Genomic DNA, 26,131 nt, shown 5'->3' with positions numbered 1-26,131 from the left:
ATCATATTATAACGAAAAATCAATTTTTCTATAAAAAACCCATTTCACTATTGTTTTATATATAACAAGGTATCCAACTCGAAATCATCCGAAAACGGGGTGCATCGTTTTGAACAGCCATTCCTAAATCAATTTTGCAGCAATTTTCATGAACCCGGTCTTATTCAACGCAGAAATGAATTTCCTTTCAGGAAATGTATATATCTTGTTATATTTCTACACATGCTGGGTCAAACTTTAAGAAATAACGCTTTACACAATTCGCTTGACCCAGTTGTGATCGATCAGACCGTATTTATGAATGAAATTTAAAGTTGTAAAGACACACCTCCGCATTGGACCAATGAAATCACTCGTGTGTTTAAAATGTCAGTTAGTTGAAATGTATGTAAACAAAGGTTTCAAAATGCACTGGACAGTTAGTTTTGATGCATGTGCAACGGCAAGCACGGTAAGAATGTTTTTTCATACGTTTTATTGAATTATGGTATCGAGGTTCGTGAACTTTGCAGGGAAAATGCCCTTTACTCCGTGAAGATTTCAGTCATGAATACGGTCTGATCGATTACAACTGAGTCACGCGAGTTGTGTATCGTGTTATTTCTTAAAAGTTGACCCAGTATTTGTAAAAATATTGCAAGACATATACATTTCCAGAAAGGAAATTTATTTCTGCGTTGAATAAGACCAAGATCGTGAAAATCGCTGCAAAATTGATGAAGTAATGGCTGTTTAAAACGATGCACCCCGTTTTCGGATGATTTCGAGTTGGACACCTTATTATATATATATTTGATAGTGATTTTTTTTTATCGAAAAGTTGATTTTTCGTTATAATATGATTATTTATCATTCCAAAAGATGTTTTCACTAATTATTATCATAGCCACACGCCAACCACCTGTGGCTGGACATACACCTTTAAAAAAAAACGCTATACAAATTGAAGTACTTATGCACTTAATTGATTGTAAACAATGACGGTTGAAATACGTGCGTGGGAATTTTTCTGGTAACCAAGAGCGACGTCAACGTTCATGACAGACCTGTTTTTATGACATTTTTTTATTTATTTTTTCCAACTTGATTTAAAATTATGTTTATGATATGTTAATGCATGTAGTAGAAGTAGTTGTTTTCTCAACGAGGAGTACAATAGTTGTACAGGGTACTAGACACGAGGACTTGTAGCTTTCAGGTTTGACTTTATACCACAGACATTATATAGTCATAAAATGATAAATATGTGTTTATAGACATTGTAATTATAGCCTGGTAAACAGACTAGAGAAATCTGAAAGTTTCACGCACAGGTCTGTGACAATGGGGGTTTGGGCTACTTTATAAATATGAGATCGATATACAATGCACATCGGTAGATTACGTCTACTGTAATTATTTGGACTAGGGATGAGCCACACTTCCAACACATCAGCCCCGTTATGTCCTGACTAAAATACATGTATAGTTTCTTGAGTGCTAATTGCATCTTACAAATATCAAAAACATTCGCAGCAGTTCATTGTGTAGGCCTACTGGTCTTCATGGCAATAATGAACGTATTTAGTTTAATGAAGATTATATAACAAAGGGAACTAATTCAGCTTATTCAGTTTACTAGTCAAAATGATTCGGATGTTTTCGCTTTTTTCCCGAAAAGTAATTTATTCAACATACGGAAAATAAACGCGCGCCACCTGTTGTCATAATTTAGTAACTTGCATTCTGCTTAGTTGCATTCTGCTTACTGCATGTTGCTAACTGCCGTTGTTAATGACGCTGAGTGGCAAACCCGATTTCAGGAATAATGAACACACACACATTGGATATTCACCAAGCATGTTGCAACAATCATCAAGTATAACCGATAAAGAACAAGCATGTTGGAACTGTCATAAAGCATGTTAGAATAAACATCACGCAAAATGTAAATATTCACCATGAATGATGTAATTTTGCAGCAATCATCAAGTATAAACGAATAGACAACAAGCATGTTGGAATTGTCATAAAGCAAATTATAATAAGCATCAGTCACTATGTAAATATTCACCACGAATGATGTAATTTTTACCTAAATACCCTTCCATATATTAGCTTATTTTTGAAAGATTGCATCGCGCATTTGCTTAATCTTTTGCAACATATTAAATTATTTTCGCGTATTTTCATGACTGGAGATGGGGCCCGATAGAAATACCTGACTCACCATTAGTTAAACGATTGCGAATTTAAACCTCACGCGGTGATTTAGCAATATGTATTCATAGCAGATCTGTGTTTTTGAACCCATACATATACTAAGAGTTATATATCAAGTAGTGTATTGGGTTGTTTTTTTCAAGTGGCCAAACATTTCTTACAGCTGAAATTGTTGATTTTATGCCCCCTTTCGGAGAAGAGGGGGTATATTATTTTGCTGGATGTCGGTCGGTCGGTCTGTCGGTCCGTCGGTCTTTCGGTAGACCAGTTCGTTTCCGTTAATAACTCGTCAACGAATTGACCGATTGGCTTGATACTTCTTATGTACATTGGCCTTGAACAGTAGATGAACCCTATCGAAATTGGGTCACTTGGCAAACGTCAAGGTCACTGACACAATAAGTTTGAAAAGTTTCTGACAAATAAATCGTAAACGAATTGACCAATTGGCTTGATACTTTTCAGGTGCATTGACCTTGGACAGTAGATGACCCCTATTGAAATTAGGGTACTACGTCAAAGGTCTTGGTCACTGTCACAATAAGTGGGAAAATCGTTTTTAATCACAATTACTTGTCAACGCATTGCCAGATTGACATTATACTTCCCATGTGCATTTGCCTTGGACAGTTGATGGACCCTATTGAAATAGGGTCACTGGGTCTAATGTCAAGGTCACTGTTACAATAAGCGAGAAAATCGTTTCTGATCAACTCTACATAAACGATTTTTCTCCTGTTACGTGCTCAAATATTTTTGTAATATTGAACCCGTATCAAGTACCGAAGCCAGAACATTGTTTATTACCTGCTTTATTATAAGAAACCAATCAGCATGTCGTTAATTATAACAAGGAGTCGACGCTTAGGGGTCGGGTTTCAAATCTGGGCAAGGAATTGCTCATTAAAATGGAATCCGATTAACCCACGGGTCTTGAGTCATGTCAATGTAGTCATAGATTTTGCATATAGAGCTTGTAATGAAATAAAATACTCTTAATGACACAACCTGCGAAACAATGTGTTTGATATCAGTAAGTTTTGTGTAAAACAATATTTTAAAGTGTGATAAAATAAGAAAATGATATCAATTTGCTTTTTCAGACACGTCAAAAGAAGATACTTATCGGTATGTCGTGCCTAACCTAACAAACCAGAAGAATTGAATATGTGATGAAAAAGAAGACGATATTGAGATATAGGCTTGAAACTAGTGCGACGGAAAGAAGACGTGGTACAAATGTTCTCAAATAGTGGAAAGGATATGATAATATTCGACCACCTGTCACCTGCAAAATCTTCTTAACAAATGTGAATACTACTGCTTTAGTTTCTGCTGCTTTTTTCAAGTTATTGCCATAATTATTATACTTTGTTACCATACAATACTACTTATAATAATAATAATAATGAATAATAATTAATTTATTTATAATGAAGATTTTTTATTAATATAAAAACTTAAGTTATGTTTTTCTTCAAACAAGCGCCACATATCCATATGATTCTGAACAATTCATAAAAGAACTTACGGTCGATTTTGTCACATATGTTAAAGTGATTGAAATGAACTGAGTACACAACATGCGTTGCATTCAAATTTACAAAATCAAGTGTGTTTTTATAAATAACTGTAAGATACATACAGTGTTAACAGACCGCACCATTCCCATGACTTGTGGTCCATTTAATACGAAATAGATACAATGTTCGCTAGAAACGGTGCAGAATGTTACGTTTGGGAAGTGCGGGACCAAACGGATCTGTTATTCATCAATGGGGCACGTTTTTTGCCCCAGAAGGTGGGCATATAGTAATCGCATTTCCGTTTGTCTATTTGTCTGTCTGTCTGTCTGTCCGTCACACTTTGCGTTTAGGTTTCGAAAAATTCTCATAACGTATATGTCGCTTCAGATGTAACCTTCATATTTGGTATGCATGTGTATATGGACCAAACGTTTCCATACGCACACAAAGTTTGACCTTGAACTTAGGGTCCGCGTTAAGGTTTCAAAATCTGCATTTAGGTTTCGATAAAGCGTTTTCGGGGCATATGTCATCCTATGGTGCCAGCTCTTGTTTTTACTAACTTGTGTGCTCCTATAGTACAGCAGGACCAGTCAAAACCATATAATTTGCAATTATAATGTTTATTTCTAAAATTCCATTATAATTTAACCCTTGATTTCTCTGGAACCTCTTTTTACACTTAGTCTATGCTTTTTTTGAAATCCCTTCGTCTCTATCTTTCGACCGGGATTTGTCCGTTCAGGGTTGTAAGAGACCCTACATGCCTTGAACATGTTATCACCTATAGTTTATTGACCATATATTACTTCTAACATTCGAGTGAAATTATATGATCACTACAGTCCCAAACACACTGCCAACGGAATAAATAGAAAGGAGCAGTAATAGGCGATCTAAACAATCTGTTCCACATAAGTTCCTTACTTAGATCTGATATGCACTAGGTGTAAAGTGTATGCTATCTATGCCACAATACATACTTTAGCGTTAATGTAATAAATTACATGCAAACGTCACTTAACATATCTTAAATCAGTAAACAATTTACTCAGAAATATAATACGTCACTGCCCAATGTAGTATAGGTTCATAATTAATAATTTGCACTTTATCTCAGTATTGATTAAATTGTTATATTCCTATACGTATCAAATTATTTTTTTAATGGAGAAAATTTATATTACTAACAAGCGTATTATAAATACAGGGTTTTCTACGCACATACTGTGCGTTTTGTCAGTATGCTCTGGCAATAGTTTTCAACTTAAAACCCGAGGGTAAGCACGCACAGTTGTCTGTATGTCTCTCTTTTAGATATAAATGCGTTTCAAATCAAATTTTAAAATGATTACATATCAGCGTCACACGTTCCAGCGTCGCCATCAGTAAAGCTATAACAGTATGGTCGCGCATTATGGCGATACCAAAAATGTGTTCGCGCATTATAGCCAAACCAACCACGTGTTCTTAAAACCCGCATCATTGTTATGTCTACTGATTCTCTTGATTTTATTTTTAAACAAACCTACTAAGAAACTGTGAAAACATTGTCAAATAATTCATTTCTTGTGATGATCAACTCAAATTTTCTTGCTCTTTGCATCCTTGTAAAACATTATAGTACGAAGATTAAACTCGACACTTTTATCACCAAACACGTGTCATCGGGACAAAATGGGATGAAATACCTATCGTTTAAATATTCCTGCTATGCTATCAATATATTTGTATTTTATCAAGCGATATAGTGAAATTACTTACCAGTGTAATGATAATTGTCCCAGCAATTCCCGTCATGTTTTGAACTGTTAAGTATCCCTGATTAATAACAATGTGTCATCTTGACAAGGACACTTAGTGTTCTACTTTTACAATTGGTTGATATTTCACATCCAACTAATACCTCATGTTGTAACTGTTAATGTTAATCATCATCCACTATAATTGTATATAAGAAAAACTTAATAGACTAGTTAATATGAACGAATTGACAATAAAAAAATATGTACATAAATAAAATCCATCCGTTATTCTGTTGCTTTAATTATAGATGACCTATATACAATTTACAGAAGACTGCGTGCGTCACTTTGTGGACATACATTCTACGTTGTATGCTGTTTATAATGTTGACTTTCAAATACCTCAATTCATAGCTACTAAAATACTAAATGCGAAATTTATCGCAGTGGTCGTATTTAGCTACAGCTGATCATTAACGAAGGCAGTCTCAATGGCTCACTAGTCACCGTTATGATTACTATTTAAAGTGTTAATAACTCTATTAAAACATTGATCCTCAACTTTTTATGTTGTTTTAAATATTAAAATGTCATATACCGTTGTGCTTCACTGGCGTTTGTTCAACCGTAAACAAATAATGTCATTCATGAAGTTTAACACTCGTTTATATTGCTATTAGAAACATTTGTTAAAGCCTTAAGTGGATGATCGGGTTATACATTGAAGAAAGTGTGCGATTGACTAAAACAGCAACTTACATGAATTATTTAATATTTGTGCCGTAAAATACATGCACGACTTGTAAAACAAACCAATCAATGTATTGTACTGTTTTTGTTTTATATATGCTACATGAAATTTTGACGATTCTTTATCAACAATGAGAAGAAAATTGAGCATTAACAAAACAATTAAAAATAGAGCTAATATTTTACCTATGTGACACGATTTGTTCTTGCACAGGGTAACGTTTTTGAATTTTTTTCATCTTGAAACTAAATTCTAAAATTCTAAATGCTTATGTTATTCAATGGTCCTCACTGCTTACCCAAGACACGACCATAATAGCCACACGACAAAAGTGCGCTCTGTTACTTCAGCATCTTTATGCATTTCACAACACATACATGCTTATGAATGTTCGTTTTATAAGTTAATTCGGTACAATTTAATTTCTTTTCAATAGAGTATTTGCGGCTGAAAATTTAACAAGTTTAACTTAACCAATAGGAGTACCTTTGTGAGTATACATTGAGACAAAATATAACACAGTTATTCATTCACGATCATGTAAAGCAGCACGCGCGATGATGGTATGATCATAGAACATAATCAAACTTTAACCCATTTATGCATAACGGACTCTCCCATCCTTCTAAATTGGATCAATTTATTTCCAAAATTAGGGATGTCTAGTATATTTATTTCTATATTTAGGATATTTCTTACATAAATTCTTTTAAGCAAACCGCGCAGACCTTGATGAGACGCTGCATCATGCGGCGTCTCATCTGGGTCTACGCTGTTTGCCAAGGCCTTTTTATCTAGACTCTAGGCATACATGGGTTAAACATAGGAAAAATGAAACTCCGGACAAGTTATCATTAGAAAAATATTTGAAATCTCAGGTAGTATTTTATTAAAGGCAAGTGGACTGGGGATTATTGAATACTGGACAATATATAGATCAGGCATATTCAACATAACACAACGACTTAAATTGGGGTAATCTCCCTGGCATTGGGGGTTTCAACTGGTTACAAAACTTGCCTTACCCCACACTTTACACATAATTCATTACAAAACACACACTTGTAAATAAACATTTATCTGATTGCACCTCATTTCAATGAAAAAGTAATGAAAGCGAGTTATTATAAGATTTAATATAAGACTAATTACTCACTGGTTATAAAAATAACCATAATACATAATTTGGTTTTTGAGACACGATGCAAGAATTTAATGAATGCCGAACTGAATCAATGAATAAGATAGTATGCACGGCGAAAGACAGCATGTGCATCATGCGGGATCTCATCTGGGTTTACGCTTTTGCCAAGGCCTTTTTTTTAGACGCTAGGAATACATGGGTTTAACATAAATCTATATTAAAATTAATGTGTTAAAATGCAGTTTCAGGGCTGCAACGAGTAACCGAAATATCCGATGATATCGGATCCATCTTCAGATTCGCGGGTACGGATCCACCCCTTGATATTTCGGTTCCGAATATTTATTTTCATAGTTGAATGTAACCTAGCGCTGTTTTTTTTTTATACAGTTCTATTTATGAGACAAATGATACGTTTAATAGTTGATATTTATTAACGTGCGACAGTCAATTCGACAGTCTAATGTCGTACGGAGTAAGGCGAATTACCACCCATGTGCGTCCATGCTACTTCGTTATACATTCTTGGAATATCGGCAGAACGCCTTTGATCATTTTCATAAAAGTAAACAAAATATAGTCAATAATAGTTGTTCAAATTTTAAAACGAAAATTGTCAACTTCATCAATATTTTAAATTCCCCATATTTCAGATGTATATAAAATTATTGGTACAGCAAGGTAGTCAAACAGAGAAAGTATTGTCTCAGAATTAAGCTTCACTGTGATACAAATGGACAATAAATGGTTGTAAGAATTAAAGGCTTGTTAATTATTTGCCTTAATTGATCTTAATTTGTATTACCAGTGTGTTGTGGTTTTAGGCTTATGTAGCACAATTCACCAACAACTTCAATAGCCTTTTGGTTCAAAGTCCGTATAAACGTACAATTACTTGCCTTTTTCAAATACACCTTTGCACATTTTACTTTTGTTAACATTTATTTTCAATCTCAATTACCATAAGTATTGAAAGATTTAATTTGCTTGCATTTGCAATTTTTTGATTGGTGCTATGTAATGCGATGTCATCAGCAAATAACAATTACAAATTGATAAAAAGCGTATATCTTTATCGATTAAACAATTTATTTCAATACAATGATTAATGTCATTTTATGAATAAAATAAAAAATAAATGTGATAATGGCTCACCCTGTTTTACTGATAACGTAACAAACATAGCTCCGCATAAGAAATAGCTTATTTTTTAATATTTTTAATACAATAAATTACACTTTGATAGAATTTCGACTTAAACATGTTAAACATGTAATTACTTATATCTGTCTGAAATAATGTAATCCACAAAGCTTTTTGTATAACATGCATTTTCATAATCAATAAAAACGCAATAAAGTTTTGATTTCTGGCTTATACTGTTCTGGATTATAGTGTGCTTAATAGAAACGCAAGCAATAGTGCTACGAATATCTCTAAATCCGAATTGCGTTGTGTCAAATATAGTTTCATTCTCGCTCCAAGAATTATTTTGATTGCGCAATAATAAGATGCAACATGTCTATCTCTTTTTTTCGAAAAAAAAGGGCATCGGCGCTTTTATTGCGTTTGAGCTTTAATAAGTTTTTTTTGTATTTCTAGAACTGTAAATGTGCGATCAACTCCTCAATATGAAGTGTTTTATTTCTTGATGCGTTTAAATCTACATTGAGGGAACTGTGATGAGATGTGTTAAATAAATGATCTATAAAATATTCAATATCAGTAGTTTTATTAAGTTTACACTTATGTACGTATTTCCAAAATTTCGTTGGGTTGGATTGACTTAAAATTGACAATGCTTCGCGATCATTACTATACCATTTATTTTTAGTAAAAAGTTTTCTTTTACAATGTGTCGATCTAACTGGCCTTTAACATATTGGGTTCTTTAAGCATTTGAGAAATCTTTTTTCGCATATGCGTTTATAGTCAAGGAACGCGTTTTATGCCTTTAGAAGCTTTGGTTCAACCATAAAGATGTCCGTATATTTCGTGGTTTTGCACACTCATTGTACTGTAAATTCATTACGATTGAAGAAGAGAGTACACGTGTGTTCGACGGAAGTTTAGTAGCAGTTTTACACTCATTTCAGCACCTGCTAACATGTTTGTAAATGATTCTCAAAGCAAAAAATACAGATTTTGAAAAGCATTTGTTACGGAATTTATATAAATCAAGGCATGCATTATATTTGGGAGAAAAACAATTGTAAAAAAAATTGAAATAATGTCACCAAAATGAATGAATAGGAAATGCTTTACAAAAAAGAAAGAATTCAAACGTGCAAATTACTTGTTCGTTCAATGCAATTGTGATAATTGATATTATTTCGTAAAAAAGAAAACCCTTTTCAACAAAATTTAAAAAAAGATAAAGAAAATTACAAACTGTTTGAAGGAAAGAAACTTTTCTGATTTGTGTAAAACTGAAACAAAATACTTCTGTTTTAATAATTATGTTCTGCATTTCTTGTCATTGACACACTAATATCTGTTGAAGAACTTTGGAATACAACAGATAAAACGAAATAAATCATCTGGTAGTGATTGCATTTGTTACCAATATTGTATTGAATGCTGTGGTAGTTTCCTATTTGTTTGTTTCGTTTTACGGTATTTTTGTATCGGACTTCTTTCCCCAAAAATGGACATATGAGATTATAATCCATTTGCATAACACGGTTTTGTTGATGATGTAAATAACTTTTTACAGATTTCTCTAGTATGTTGCTTTTCGAAAGTTATTTATCTCGATTCTTAAAAGTGCATTCAAACTTTTTTAAATGAAACTTCTATTACTTCGGATGCGCAGATTGGTTTAAGGAAGGATATTCAACAGTTGACACTATTTATATCCTGATTTTGATTGTAAAATATTATTTTAATGAAAATAACCGTTTGTATGTTATTTCGACGATAGGATTTATGTTTTGACTTTATATAACGCAATACATTATGGTTGAACATGTTACAGCCTGGTATAACAGGCTAAATGCTTCGAAGAGCGATGGATACGTACGCACATGTTAAGTCAACTGTTAAATCATATTCCTCTTTTCATATTGTTTAGTTATGTGGTATGGAAACGGCAAAGGCATATAATGTCGCCAAATTTTTTTATTTCTATTTTTAGTAGACATTGAACTTTACTTAAAAGATAACATTAACTATGGTTTTATTGCATTGTGTTGGTTTTACTATTATTTACTTTTAATATCTATTATATATTGAGTACATGGCTATTTTAGGCATGTCGCCGGTTGAAGTTGAAAACATTTTGTTATCTTACATTTATATTTCAATTCTTGGGTATACATGTTTACACTGCAAAAACACTAAAAAATGATGGTATTTTGGAAGAGGTGAATTAAAAGAAAACGAAAATATGAGCATACTGATGACATTGATGTTGAAGTGGTTGATAGCTTAAACTATTTACGCACAGTGTGGAATTATTCTAGAATTTTTACATTTACTATGAACATTTCGTTGGTAAAGCCCTTAAAGCTATGAATAATTTATTTTTTAAATGCAATGACATTGACATTAAACCAAAAATACTTTGCCAGTTGTTTGGCTGCTTTGTGGGTTCTATATGCTTTAGAAGTATTGGTTCCAAAAAATAACATGATATTGAACGCACACATCAAGTTTTTTGAAGGATCGATACAGGTTAATATAAATAAATGTTATATTGCTGGCTATGGTGCATAAGATAGATATCTATTGTATGTAAACAGGCTTGAGAAAATGATAAAATATTGGTTTAAAATTCATCAAAATGAAAATATTATGATGCAAGTTATCTACAAACAAGATTTAAATGATTGTAATAAAGGTTATACACAGTGGGTATCAAATGTCACACATTTTTGGATATGGTTATGTATTTGAAAATCCAAACGTTGAGAAAATAAATAGTTTTATAAGAGTGTTCAAATGAAGACTCGCTGACAATTTTAAACAATAATGGTATGTTAACAAGAATGACAGTTCTATATTATATATTAATTCATTTTTTAAAAATATTTTTGGATTAGGACAACACATTTAGACTTGGATCTAAGACGCCTGTGCCTATTGTTTGTGAGATTTAGAGAGCACACTTGCTGAGAATTCAAAATGGTAGTTACTCCCAGAATAACTTGCCTCGAAATGATATTTAATGTTTATGCTGTAATGACTTTGCTTTAGAAGACGAATACCATTTTATATGTATATTTCGCTATCACATAGATCTGTGAAAAAATATATTTAATTTAGCTGTATTTTTTTTTAAATATAAAACCCACCTTTATATAAATCCCATAAGTTATTAGTTACATTTGACAAATCAGTTAGTTCATATGTATGTTAATATATCAAAACAGCTTTTGTTTTTATATAACAAATACGATTCTAAATAAAACTGTTTAATAAATTTCATTTCCGCTTTGATAGAATTAACGTATATTTGCCATTCGTTGGGTTTATTTATAGTTGTGTTTTTAAATGTCCATTTTATGTAATTTAATGTTTTGTTGTAATACCTATTTACGTGAAAGAAAATACTGTATATATTTAACTATGCAGAATATGTAATTTTCTATAAGTCTCAATAAACTGTCTGCCTGTCATTGAAAACATAGGTGGCATCTGCACATATTTTGATACATTAGTTTGTACCACACAAAAAACAACATCAATTGTACTAAAAACAACACGAACGATTTAGATCAATTCGTTTTAAGATATCATAGTACTACATTTATTTGAATTATGCAATAATCTATTAAATGCCGAGTACCCAGTAAACTGGGGTTCACAGTATATTGTACCAATATTAACAAGGGGAAAGAAACCATACGATACAACACTTTATCAAAGATATATTAACGATTTCTTTTTAAGAAACACATGTATAAAAACATAATCAACGAATGTCAAATTTTGCTATTAAAAAGGAAAAAAAGTACAACTTATTGCATATTTTTATTACATACAATAAAAACAAAAATAATTAATTTGGGTAAAAAATTATAGAAAATTTATATTTACTACCAACAATCTTATTACATCATCAAATACATTGCTATGAAAATTGTCTGGAAAAATGAGTTCAAGAATGAAAAACGCCATCAAAGCAATGTGTAGCGTTTTAAATCAAATATTTAATTTAATCACAATTTGCCCGAACCAATCCTTATATAACAATGTGTACAACAAGACTCAACCTCGTCATTGCTGTTCGTGAATGACATCATGGATCACATCAATTTAGACATCAACGGCGTATTCACTTTTTACTCAAGCTGTATATTATATATGTTTGACGATGATCAAATCTATTTCGCAACATCCCCCAATTGCACCAAAAAACATGCTTAACGACAGAGAGACTTACAGAAGTATGTTCAAATTTGGAGAAATCAATACAGTCCAAAAACAGTTTTAATTATAAATAAAATTGATCGCCTCACACATTTTGATAAATGCCAATACAAAGAAGGACTAGAAGTAGTAATTTCTTTGAAGTACCTATGGGTCTACTTCTTTAAAGATGGTAATTTCAATACAACGCCAATATGTACAGCAGAACACGTGTCGAAAGCAATACATCGAGTATTATCAGTATTCAATATTTATGGTTATAGTACATCAAAGCGTAAATGTAGTCTATGTAACGCAAACACTGTTGAATACGATTATCCCTTTTTTGCCAAATATTGTATTCGATTAAACTGGCCAAATTTAGTTGAATTAAAAAACATACTCTCTTTCCAAAATACTAAAGTCATTAACAATATTGCCAGATTCATTACTGATGCCACGATACTCCGTGAGGAAAAAAACACAAGCATTTGCTGCTTCTTAAAGCGGGTATATACGATTTTTTATATGTGTTTAATTGTAATATATTGATAAAATATGTTACAATAACACAAAATAGGCAAGAAAAATTATACATTAAAGCCGAATTTCATAAAATGCAGCAAAGACAATTTAGCGCCCCTAGCCGATAGTGACGTACATATTTTCCTACAATAACCGAAGTATTCGTCTTTGTATTATAAACCGTTAAACAACGAGGGGTTTTCTAGAAGTTCGTGGATTTTCGCTATAACTTATTAGTTTGCTGGTAAAAGTCAATGAATTTTACATATTATACAAACCAATTATCACGGACTTTCTAATAAGCTAAAAATGCATGAATTCCATAAAGCGCGTTTGAAACGCGTTGCCATAGAGACCTCAGTAACGACATGCGGCGCACGTGTGTATTTTATTATAAGTATGAGCGTTACGCGAATTTAAATTTGGTTTAAATGTCGTTGATAAACAGAATTTACGGCAAATTTCACGTTACAGCGCCTAAGTCCTCCTTACAGCCCGGATTTTGCCCCTATGGACTTCCGCGTCTTCCCGAAAGTTAAATCACAGTTGCGCGGCATTCGCTTTGCAAGTAAACAGGAACTTACAGTTGCAGCAAAGCGAATCGTGTTGTCTTTTGACGCTGACTGGTATAGAGACACTTTTGACAAGTGGATTTCCCGGCACATAAAGTGCATTCGCGTTGGAGGTGATTATGTGGAAAAGAGTTGACAGTTGTTAACTTCATAACGTCATTGACGTTGAACAGAAACGTTACACGTGCGTCGGTGTGCGCATTGTGCACATGTTTAAATCTCTGATATATATTTATTGTTTTATGTATTTCCATGATATTTGGAGAGTAGATTTGGAAAGGACGAAATATTCTTAACATGCTATTTGTTTGTCCATTTATGTTACCAAATGAAAGTTATAGCGAAAATCCACGAACTTCTGAAACACCCCTCGTAAGTTTAGATGCACATCGTACATGTATGGTATACATGATGGCGAATTCGGCTGTACAGCCGTTTTCAATTTCAGAATTAAATATCTGGCTTATTTCGCATTTTTCGACACATGTTCTTCTTAACTTTTATTTTAATTTATATTGAAATATATATATAATAATTTTTTTACACAGTTTATATAAATTCATAAATATTTGACAAAATCGTATATAACCGCTTTAAATATATAGTGTATGTAACCCTTACTAAATTGCCTATATATAACGTGTTTGCTCTTTTCTTTTTTGTTGTTAATATTACACGTGTGTACATAATGTTTGAGCTCTTTCAGTGTAGTTTATGTATATTTGATTTATTGAATGTGTATTGTACTGATGCAATTTGACTCTACCCTAATTACTTGTATGTAATCGGTCGAAGGCGTTTTCAGGATATTCCAATAAAAAACTTGAAACTTGATAAATTAGCCCTTTTAAACAGTGAAGAACACAACCTTTCGCGCCCGTAAGTCATAACATCGTGAATTAGATTAATTATTCATTTACTCCTACATTGTTTATCAAGGCCTTTTGTATTGATGTTACTTCAAAAAAGGTAATATACACAGAAACAACAAAGATATCAATAACACTATGACATGTGCGCTATAAATAAGTAAGGTCAAGTTTTTTTTAAAGTCAATGGGAATGATTGTCAAGTAAATGATTGGAGTTTAATTAGTGGGAGTACAATGGTTACCGTGTTTAAAAAAAAAAGAAAGATCAAACTGCATGAACATTTCTCGGACGTGATAAATGACTTATGTCTCCGTTTAAATTCGTTCAGTCTAATATATAAATAAGTCATTTGACCACAAAGAAGTCATGCTAAACATATAAATCTTTATAGCATCTTTGGTTTGTAATTAATTTGAAAATATGTCCGTTAACTAGGGACATTAATTATAATTACGCGTAAAGTATAATATCAAAAACTGTCGTTTGTCTTAAAAGTCACGGTAAACATATCAATCTTTACACCATCCTTGATTGATTAATAATGTGAATATATGTCCGTTAACCAGGCGAAAATAATTATTACGTTGAGGAAGCTAAATATCACATCTGAAAACAGGGATATCTTAAATGCGAGGACAGACAGTGTTTATTGCCTGATTAGAAATAATTTCCAAACGAAAGACAGTGCGATATAACTTCAAAATAATTGAATGATCATGACTTAACTTGATTTGTTCGTTCAAGTGTTTTAAAGTCTCTTTAACGCTCAAAATCAACGAATTTTTTTAAAAGTATTTCTTAAAATAAAGTTAACACCTTAACAATCAGTGTTCCTTATAGCAATAGCCAAAATTTCAACGCTAGATGTGGTATGATTACATAGATTTTTGTAAATACAAAATGCCCGTTTTTATTTATTTGTGGCCACAATTAATTCCCGCGAATGTATCTATTCATACGACACACGAACACCATTTTAGTGTTCATTTGTCGTATGAATAGATATGCAAAACAATAATAAAAACGAGCATTTTGTATCTACAAACATCTATTGTACCAGACCACATCTTGCGTTGAAATTTTGGCAATTGCCATAAGGAACACTGATTTTTAATTGGTTAAGTTTATTTTACAAACAATTGTACGGAATTTTCGTTGATTTTAAGTAGTTATGTTACTTTTACGTAACTTCGCATTTTCCCTGTTTTGTAGAGGTTTTAAATTGGAATATAATAAAGGCTGTGTTTTATCATTTTATACACATACTTATGTTCATTCTACCTCAAAAATGGTAAATTTAAGAAAAAAACAGTATTCGAGGAGGATTTTGTTGTCACAATGTTTTATTCGCGGGTGTTCTTCAGATGAATCTTAAGAGTCACTTGTTTCTTTACCACATTCGATACATGAAACGCAGTTTACAGTGCCCTGCCCTATTGTACATTGATTTTACCAGCGTTATGAAAACTGGACTCAACGTTTAACCAATAGCCATAATTAGAACTATTGAGCGTTAACTAACAGCGACATATCTCAATTAACGATTTGTTTAAGTAAATAAACAGCTTGCAGCTCTTTGATGGTATGGTGAGAAAATTCCGAAATGTGTTGCAAGCGCATAATTAGGCAAAAAATATACATTATTAAACGAACACAATTCAAAAGAAACAGATGCGCAATCTATTGAACTGTATACATCCTTTATTTATGGAAATGGTAACATGGCTCAAATTTGTATGGCAGATGGGATACATCTGCACGCTAGAGGCTGCAGTACGCTAGTGGCTAACATAAACAAAGCCGTAAACATCATAAAACAAACGACGAGCGGACTACAAGATCGACAAGCTAATCGTAGCGTAACCCCTCACTCTACTCAATCCGGAAGTAATGGTTACGTTAATTATGCTCCTGACCGAGGCAGTTCGAGAAACGGCGATTCACGTGACTATCAGTTGCAAACCGAAAGTTATGGCTACAAAAATTACGCGGAAGTACGAGGCTCGAGTAATGGCTATTCACGTGACGGAAGAGGCAGTTTTCAGACGCAAACCGGCAGTTACGGCTACGGAGATCATGCACCAGGTCATGGCTTGAGGAATGGCGACTCACGTGACGGGCGAGATGACTATCAGACGCAAACAGGGAGTAACGGTTTCCGCAGTTACGCATCTAATCAAGGCTCAAGGAATGGCGATTCACGTGACGGTAGGGATGGTCAGAAAAAGAATCTACATCAATATAAGAACAGTAGTAATTATGGACAACATCAAAGACATTGTGAGTACTGTCATTACATTAATCACTACACTAGTGAATGCAGACGATTGAGTTCGGCTAAGTAGGAACGCGTAGACAGACACAAACATGTACTGATACACAACAAATTTAAAGCACTTAACAAGATTTGTGAAAATTGTAATTTTAAGATTTGTTTATGTAATGAATCCAAAATAGTGCTTAAATATGGTGATATAGACCGTGTCTTTGATGCCAGTATTAAAGTTTCTGATTATTCAGAACAATGTAATAATATGTCATGTAATAATAATGATGTTTCATTCTCAAGCCCTATTGCAAATGAAAGATTACATTTTTGCGAGGATAAAGATGATTCAGCAGGGTCCACCTTAGAATTTTCTAAAAAGGGACTTCATATCGTAAGTTTAAATATTCAACACTTTTTGCCAAAACTTGATGAAATTAAGTACGTTTTGTTGTCTAAAAAATGTAATGTGGATGTTATTGGTTTTTGTGAAACATTTTTAAACGAAAATTTGTCTGATGTAAATTTAAATATTCCGAATTTTATATACATTCGTAAAGACAGAAGTAAAAAAAAAGGTGGCGGAATCTTGCTTTATATAGGTAACCACGTACCATTTAAACATAGACCAGACTTATAGCCTGATGAGATTGAATCTGTATGAATTGAATTATGCTTTAAAAACACAAAATCTTTTCTATTAATTTTGTTCTATCGTCCACCTAATGAGACGCAGAAATGGATAGAAGAATTTGATGAATTACTTGATAAGTTTGAGGGTTTAAATATTGAGCATCACATATTAGGTGATTTCAATTTTAAATACATTGCTGACAGCAAGTCCTACGAATGCAAAATGTGGTCAAAAACTGTATTAAAGCATGGCCTCGTGCAACTGGTAAACACACCAACCAGAGTCACAGATAAATCGTCTGCAAAAATTGATCATATATATATACTAATCGAAAGACAGAGTAAGTACTACTTATGTCCCACAAATATCTATAAGCGACCACTATCCGGTATGCATGACAAGGAAAATTAACTATAAAATCTCGAAACAAGGCACTCACTCTAATATTAGATATAGATGCTTTAAAAAATGTGTAATATCTGATTTCCGATTTGATCTATCGATTTCGCACTAAATTTAATTGAAACTGTTCACGGTCAAAATAAGTCCTTTCAAGCTTTATATAGAATTTTAAATAGCGTTTAAAAAAAGTACATATGCCAAATTGGATAAACCAAGAAGTTGTTAAAATATGCGCGATAGAGATCATTTCTGCAAAATTAAAGACTGGGGCAATTATAAACTGTTACGAAATAAAACTACGGCATTAATTCGCAAAAGCAAGAAAGAATATTACAACAATGCTGTTAAAGCGGGTATATACGATCTTGTCAAATATTTATTAATTAATATAAAATGTGTAAAAAACTTATTAAACATATATTTCAATATAAACTAAAATAAAAGTTAAGAAGAACATTTGTCGAAAAATGCGAAATTAGCCAAATATTTAATTCTGAAATCGAAAAAGACTGTACAGCCGAATTCGCCAGCATGTATATAATGCATGTACGATGTGAATCTAAATTTAGTTTAACGGTTCATTTTAAATTCCTGCAGCGATATCGATTCATACGACACACGAACACTTACTAAAAAGACGAATTCATCGGTTATTGTAGGAAAATGTGTACGAATTATCTTCGTCACAATCGGCTCGGGGCGCTAATTTATATTTGCTGCATTTTATGAAATTCGTCTTCAATGTATCATTTTTCTTGCATATTGTGTGTTATGATAACATATTTGTATCAATATATTACAATTTAACACATATAAAAATCGTATATACCCGCTTTAAAAATTGGTACTAGTACGGCACATATTTGGTAAAAATTGAAAATTATATCTAATAATGACAATGATCAAAACTGCGGAGTGAATTTGCTAAATAAAATTTTAGTGAACGGTGTGTATGTTGAGGGCAAAAGTAGGATCCTTATTGCCTTAAATGAGCATTTTACAAACATATCAAACATTGTTGATAAGCTGAAATTTCACGAAAAAAACTTTTCTTATTTAACGCTTTATCTCGACAAATCCTTAAAACAGCATGAATTTTCTATAAATTACATTACCGCTCTCGAAGTAAGTAAAATAACAAGGCTACGGGAATCGACGGGTTCGGTGCAAATATTATAAAATACTGTTGTGAGCATTTTGTTTTACCAATAACCTCGATAATAAATAATAGTCATCGTACAGGAATTTTCCACGATTTGATAAAATAAGCGTATGTTCTACCAATATATAAAGGCTCAGACAGAGAGGACTGTAATAACTATCGTCCGATTCAATTTTGCCAACTATATCCAATATATTTGAAAGACATCTATGAAATGAATTAAAAGAATTCTTTCGTGTAACAAATGTATTAAATAAACATCAGTCAGGGTTTAGAGAAAATCATTCTTGCCAAACAGCACTGATTCGACTCATTGATGAGTGGCTAAAAGATATAGATAATGGTAATTGTATTGGTTCTGTTTTTATTGACATGAAAAAAGCTTTTGATTTAGTTGATCATGGAATTCTGTTGTACAAACTAAAACTTCATCACTTTTTCAGATGGTACCTTGTCTCTTTTTCGGTCTTATCTTAGTAAAAGACAACAATGCGTTAAACTAGGGACTAGTCTTTCTACCCCTCTATCTATTAAGAGTGATGTCCCTTAAGGTTCTATTTTGAGCCCTCTCTTGTTTCTAATTTATATAAATGATATAGGGTTATTACTCAACCAATCAGACACAGACTTGTACGCTGATGACTCGACACTATATGCTACAGGGGCCAATCCTTCCGAAATTCAGACTAACTTACAAAATGATATTTATTCCATACAAAAATGGTTCACCGTCAATAACATGATGATAAACCCTAGTAAATCAAAATGCATGCTTATTGGCTCAAAACAAAAAAATAAGAATATCAACCTTGATAAAAAAAAAGATAATAATGCTATTGAGAATGTCACTAGCCATAATATTTTATGACTTTATATCGACAAACATCTACAATGAAAAGTACAGATTGACAAAAAATGCTCTAAAATAAGCAGTAAAATATCTCTGCTCAAAAGATATCAAATTATCTCACTTTTGATATGAAGAAATTATTTCATAATTCATATTTTCTAACCAATTTCGATCATTGTTGTACGATCTGGGGCAACGCTAATAAAACCAATTTAACAAAAGTGAATGTTTTACAAAAACGCGCAGCGAAAGTCATTCTACAAAAGCCAAAAAGAACACCATCCAAAGATTTGTTTTTACAGCTTAATTGGCTTTCGTTTAATAATAGATGTAAATACCACACGGCAATTTTAATATATAAATGTGTCAACAATCAGACTCCAGAATATTTAAATGATATTATAACTTTTTCTCAAAATCTCAACTACAACTTAAGATCTGCCACCCATAACGATATTGTTAATACAAAAGCAAATACAGATTATAAGAAACGAGCTTTTTCATACCATAGCATGAATATCTGGAAAAGTATACCAATTGGAATAAGAATGGCATGCTCTATCTCTGCTTTTAAAAGGCAATATAAAGCACATTTATTTTCTAATCAATGATATGTCATGTTATTTTCTAATCAATGTTATTTCATGTGTGTCTGTCTAAAAGACAAAATGTGTGTTATGTTTAGGTGTAAGAAAATAGTGTTTGAATGTTTTACTTGTTATAGACCTATGTGTGTATGTTATTTTAAGAAGGTCACATTATAAAAAAGTATTGATTCATCTGCATAATATGTATAATGTGTCATTGTCTTAATGTGTAACCTTCTGTAAATTAAGCTTTTATTATTATTATTATTATTATTATTATTATTATTATTATTATTATTAAAAGCATTTCATTTACATAAATGAACCCACATTTGTGACAGGTGTAAGATCCGTTTAATATACAATATCTTAAGACGCGCGATGCAGATGGAAACTTTCAAAGACTACGGCTAAAGAACTTCCGTGATGAAACAGTAAACAATTTAATGAAACCGAGTGCAAGGTAATTGGTGGCAATAAATGACGTACTAACAATCCGTGACAAAAATGTTATTTGAATTGTTTCTCATTAAAATTCGAAATGTCTCGTCTGAATTGTATAACCTCTGCATCCTCTATTCAAATTATACGGTTTTACAGGACGGTTACAGCGTAACAAGGCGATATAATATTGTCATATTGTTAATTAGTATGTAAAAAATGCGGACACATTACATACTTAACAAGAATACGGAAATGTTGCATTTTTATGAAGTAATCAGCTGAAACTAAAACTAAAGAAATGGTTTTATAACATTTTGTAACTGTGATTTATATAGTTTTCATTTTGAATTGATTTATTGCACTAATAACTAGTTTTAGACAAACGTCATTGATCAGAGTTGTGAAAATAGACAACTCATTTTATTTACATGTTTTTACGAATCTCCCACACTGCTATAAATCATGAATGAATCTTGTAGATTATTGCAGTCTCTTCGTTGATAAAGCAGCAAATCAATTAAAAATGTATCGAGATTTAATTGTAAATTTTACAGAAGTAACCAGGAAAACACACAGCAGTGATAATAGTAAAGTTTTTCTTCAATGTCAGTTCATTTTTCGTTTTAATCATATTAATAAAATTGTTTTTTCTCTGTTTCAAAGATACCAAGAAAAGGGTCAATATTGCGTTAATGCGAGAAGTATAAACTTAAAACTATTTTAAACTCCTTTATGTATAATGTTACATGTATGTATATTTTGTTTTTGGCCGGTGGCCTTTTATTACACATAAATTGTATTGTTTTGTCTAGGGTTGATATAGTAAGCTTGAAGGAATGGTATTGGGGGTCAGTTCGTTGGAAAATATCAAGGTCACTGTTAAACAAAATATTGATACACCCCTGGTGTGACAGTAACACTTACCTTTTCTCATGGACTGGTGAAATTATGTGACTATATAAATCAATTGGCATATTTTCTCAACTGAATACATATAATCTAAACATCACCAGAACTTTCATCTAGTTGTTAGCCATCCATGGTATAGAATCTCGTTTATTTGTACTACATGCCAATATTTTACAATTTCTGCCAGCTAACTTATTTACCTATTTACTTTAAGTGGCACCTTGTTATTTTGGTATCCATTTGTTTGATTGAATTCTGGGAAATTCCCTTTCCTGAAAGTCACTTTGACAGTTTGAGAGTTCAACTTCGTTGTTGCAGCAGTATTTATCACATCAAAGTAAATCCATTTTTAATACATTGTAGTGTTCATTGTTTTGCTAAATAAGGCGCCAATATGTCTTATTGTTATGACGTTTGGTAAACGACGTCATGAAACGTTCCATTTTTTTGTTCATTATTTCGGTCAGTCACGTGACTGACCAATTTTGGTCACTGGCGCCCAGAATTCTGATTATTAATGACCAGCATCTTGGTCACTGCCAAAAATCATTTTGAACAAAATTCTGGTCATCAGTATTGAACAATAAGTCAAAATAGTTGACAGTTGAGCTTAAGTCAAGATCTAGAATAGACGTAATTCTTGTCGAGAGGCAGTCATTCATTTTTCGAAGTAAATACATTTTAGTCGTTATCACATAAGTTTATAGTAATAATCCATGAATATAAAGATGGTTTACATTAAAGTGATATTATGGACATTAAAGTGATATTATGGGTATCTATCCGTATATACTATGTTTATAGGTGTCTATCGCAACCCTTGTTTATTTTAGGTGTTTTCACTTCATATACACTTATAGATTTTAATGCAGCATCAACATACTAAAACAATATCCGGAAATGAAAAAATAAAGCATTTGAATATTTGAATATATTGAACTTAATAGTAATTCCAAGACACAACGTGTGAACAGTGGGGTGTAAAGTGTTATTTCGAACAATAATTTAACAATCGTATAAGTCAAATATGAGTAGCCCGAAGGCGGTAGACAGTGAGGTAACCTTCCGTGACAGAAATTGGTCGTCGGCTCGTGGCGATGAAGACACACCTGAGTCGGACGCGGAGGTCGCTTACGGAAGGCAACATGTACCGGACGACAGGGTACGTGCGCTACACGAACAAATGTCGAATATGGCTTCCTTTTTGCTCGATGTCGTGGTGAAGTTAAAGCAGCTGAAGGAAGTAGGGCGGGGGTACCACATCATCGACTGCGAACAACGAGAACAACAACACATATAAGGTCGCCGTGGTGTAATGGATATGGTGTCCGCCTTGCGACCGGGAGGTCACGGGTTCGATCCCCACCGTGGGAGCGTTCTTTAGATTTCCCCCAAAGACACCAAGTACTGGTTCTAGGCCCTGGAAACGGACTCGAGAGCGTTTATATAAGCCTAAGGCTTTCGACGCAATCGAGCTTAAATAAATAGGTTTAAACTAAACTAACAACACATTTGTTGCGACGGTAAACAGGCGTATGGGTGATCTGGACTATGATCTAAGTAGTGCGGGTGATTGCCGGGATGATTTTAGAGTTGGTAACAGAATACCCGACGTGAAGGAGTCGCAGCCGGAACCGCAAGCGCCGCGGTTTCTTAACAGCGACTTTGTGATTGGCCGTAATTGCAAACGGCAAACTGACAATGGACAGCCGCATGCGCAACCTGGGGTTTCAAATACAAGGTGCGCAAATGCTCGTGGCAGATACGAGTATCAGGCTCCTGTCTACATGGATAATCATCGTCCAAATAAGCAGCGAAGACTTCCACCTGTTTAGATGGCATCATTTAGTGGAAAAGACGACTAGGTGACTGGAATATCGCAGTTTGAAGCGATTGAAAAAAAACACAAAAACAATTGGAGCCAAGATATAATATTGGACCAGTTGCAACCCAGACTCAAAGGTTTAGCAGCCAAGTTTGCATTCTCGCAATTCTCCCCAAACTTGCTAAATGACAGCAATCTTTAGTGGAAGAATTAGACAGCCGTTTCCGTGTCATCGAAACGCCGCGCTCTTTTGCGTCAAAGTTCAGCCGAAAGTCGCAACGACATGGCGAGACTCTCGAAGAGTATGCAGCGGAGTTGAAGCAACTCTATGACAAGGCTCATGGCTGGAGACGTTCTAGGGACGAATAACTGGTACGAAGAATCCTAGATGGACTGAGTGACGATGATGTTAATTCGAGGTAGAATTTAACAAAGAACCGCGAAATTTTGATGAGGCGGTATATTTTGCCGTGAACCTGATAGAAATCCATGGCTCAAACAGAGCTGAAAGGCGATCACGTTATAATGCCAGGAGAACTGAACGCGACGACTATGATGTTACCGTTTCAGACAAGGACGAAAAGGCTCTTGCAATTAAAGGGGCAGATGCAAAGACAACTTTTTCGCGAGTAAAAAACGAAGTTGAGAGCAAGAGCGAAGCATCTACGATAAAAGAGCTATTGGCGAGAATCGAACAACTAGAGGCAGAACGAAACTCACCTCAAAAGAGAAACCTCGAGAATGATGTGATTTGCTTTAGATGCCAACAGAAGGGACACTATGCGAGGGAATGTCTCAATCAAGAGCAAGGAACGCTTTTTACAAAGCATTTAATGAAATCAGAAGCCTTTAAACGGGAAGGGACCAGCCCTTGCGGCCAAAGGGGAGGTTCATGTAAATGATATAGAATTGGACGGTCATAAGGAAACCACAACAGCGACAGAGCCAGTGAGAAGGTGTAAAGGCAGTTACAATGGGATGGCTTGTACATTGAGGGTACAGTTGAAGATACCCCTGTGGTTTTTACAACTGACACTGGTGCTTCGAAAACGATTGTATCTTCGAGCATTTTCAATCAGTTAACGAGAGTGAGAAGCCAAAGTTAACTGGTGCCATAGGTTTGCGGGGAGCTGGGGGTAGGCCCATTAACGTGATTAGTCCAGGAACCTTCAGAATGCAATTTGGACCAGTGAAGAGGCTTGAAGAAGCTATTGTAGCCGATATAAAAGATGAAGTGCTGTTGGGCTATGATGTGTTAGGGAACGTTGAGTTTCCAGCAGATATTATTTTGAATCGCAATTTAATTTCTTTAGAAGGCCAAGAAATACCTTGTATACAAAAAAGGCTGAGTCCAATCCGAATAGTAACTGTTTCAGACGATGTACTAGTACCAGGACACTCTGAAGAATATGTATGTGGAGAGAGATGAGGCTGATGACGGGGGCAAATCTGATTTTATCATTGTTCCAAGAGAGGTACGGTCTAGTTTTGGCTGCAGCATAAGTAAACATCAATTCAGCCCCTACGTGCAAGGTGAGGCTTACGAATCCGTTCCCTGAAGAAGCAGTTATGAAGCAAGATGCTGAACGCATTGATAGGGTGGTGATTGTTGTTATCGATACAGAGAGCGAAGATGTGGCGAATAACATTAGTATAAGGAGAATCGCTGTTAGACATAATCAAGAATTGTCTTGAAATATAGTAGCACTCATCCAAAGAGGTTTAAAAGAACTACCCGATCATCTTAAAGATCTTCACGAGCGAGATGACTGATATAGGTCTAACCCATTTAACCCATTTAACATAGCATTGCATTAATACTGGAGATGCCGCTCCAGTGAAACAAAGGCCTCGTCGAGTACCGTTAGCTTATGCTGACGAAGAAAGGAACGAAATCGAAGATCTGATGAAGAAAGGGTTGATCCAGAAGAGCAGTTCGCCTTGGGCTAGTCCGATAGGGCGAAAGAAATGCCGTGGCTTGGTCCAAATATAATTTAGTAGCTTCGATCTGACGTCCGGCTACTTCCAGATACCTCTGAAAAAGGAAGATGTACCAAAAAGCGCTTTTGTATGTAAGTTTGGACAGTTTGAAATGACACGGATGACATTTGGTCTAAACAACGCAGCTAGCACTTTTCAGCGTGTCATGGAATAAGCTCTGCAAGGTCTCCAGTGGCAGACTTGTCTCGTCTCTATTGACGATATTATCGTGTTTGGTGAAAATTTCGTTGATCATATTGTCCGAGTTGATGAGGTGCTGGCGCGTATTCAAGATGCAGGTCTAAAGTTCAAGCCTGAGAAGTGCCGCATACTGAAAACAGAAGCTGTCTTCCTTGGACATATAGTGTCAAAAGAGGGAATCA

General features: G+C 33.8%; 1 protein-coding gene across 3 annotated transcripts in view; it reads right to left on the bottom strand.

Annotated features, from left to right (window-relative positions):
- Window positions 1-26,131, bottom strand: part of LOC127880290 (ADAMTS-like protein 1) — a 154,138-nt gene that overhangs the window by 99,555 nt on the left and 28,452 nt on the right. Inside the window, exon 1 of one of the 3 annotated variants that reach the window (XM_052427644.1) lies at window positions 5,493-5,711. The exons of the other annotated variants lie outside the window; for them this stretch is intronic. Coding sequence (XP_052283604.1) covers window positions 5,493-5,528 — 36 coding nt within the window. The 5' untranslated portion in view covers window positions 5,529-5,711. Of the gene's footprint in view, window positions 1-5,492; window positions 5,712-26,131 lie in introns of those variants that run through there. 3 annotated transcript variants of the gene reach the window in all.

This window comes from Dreissena polymorpha, chromosome 4, assembly GCF_020536995.1.
Source record: "Dreissena polymorpha isolate Duluth1 chromosome 4, UMN_Dpol_1.0, whole genome shotgun sequence".
Classification (NCBI taxonomy): Eukaryota; Metazoa; Mollusca; class Bivalvia; order Myida; family Dreissenidae; genus Dreissena; species Dreissena polymorpha.
The sequence above is the reverse complement of the archived record's forward strand: the minus strand, read 5'-3'. Positions and strand labels throughout refer to the sequence as shown.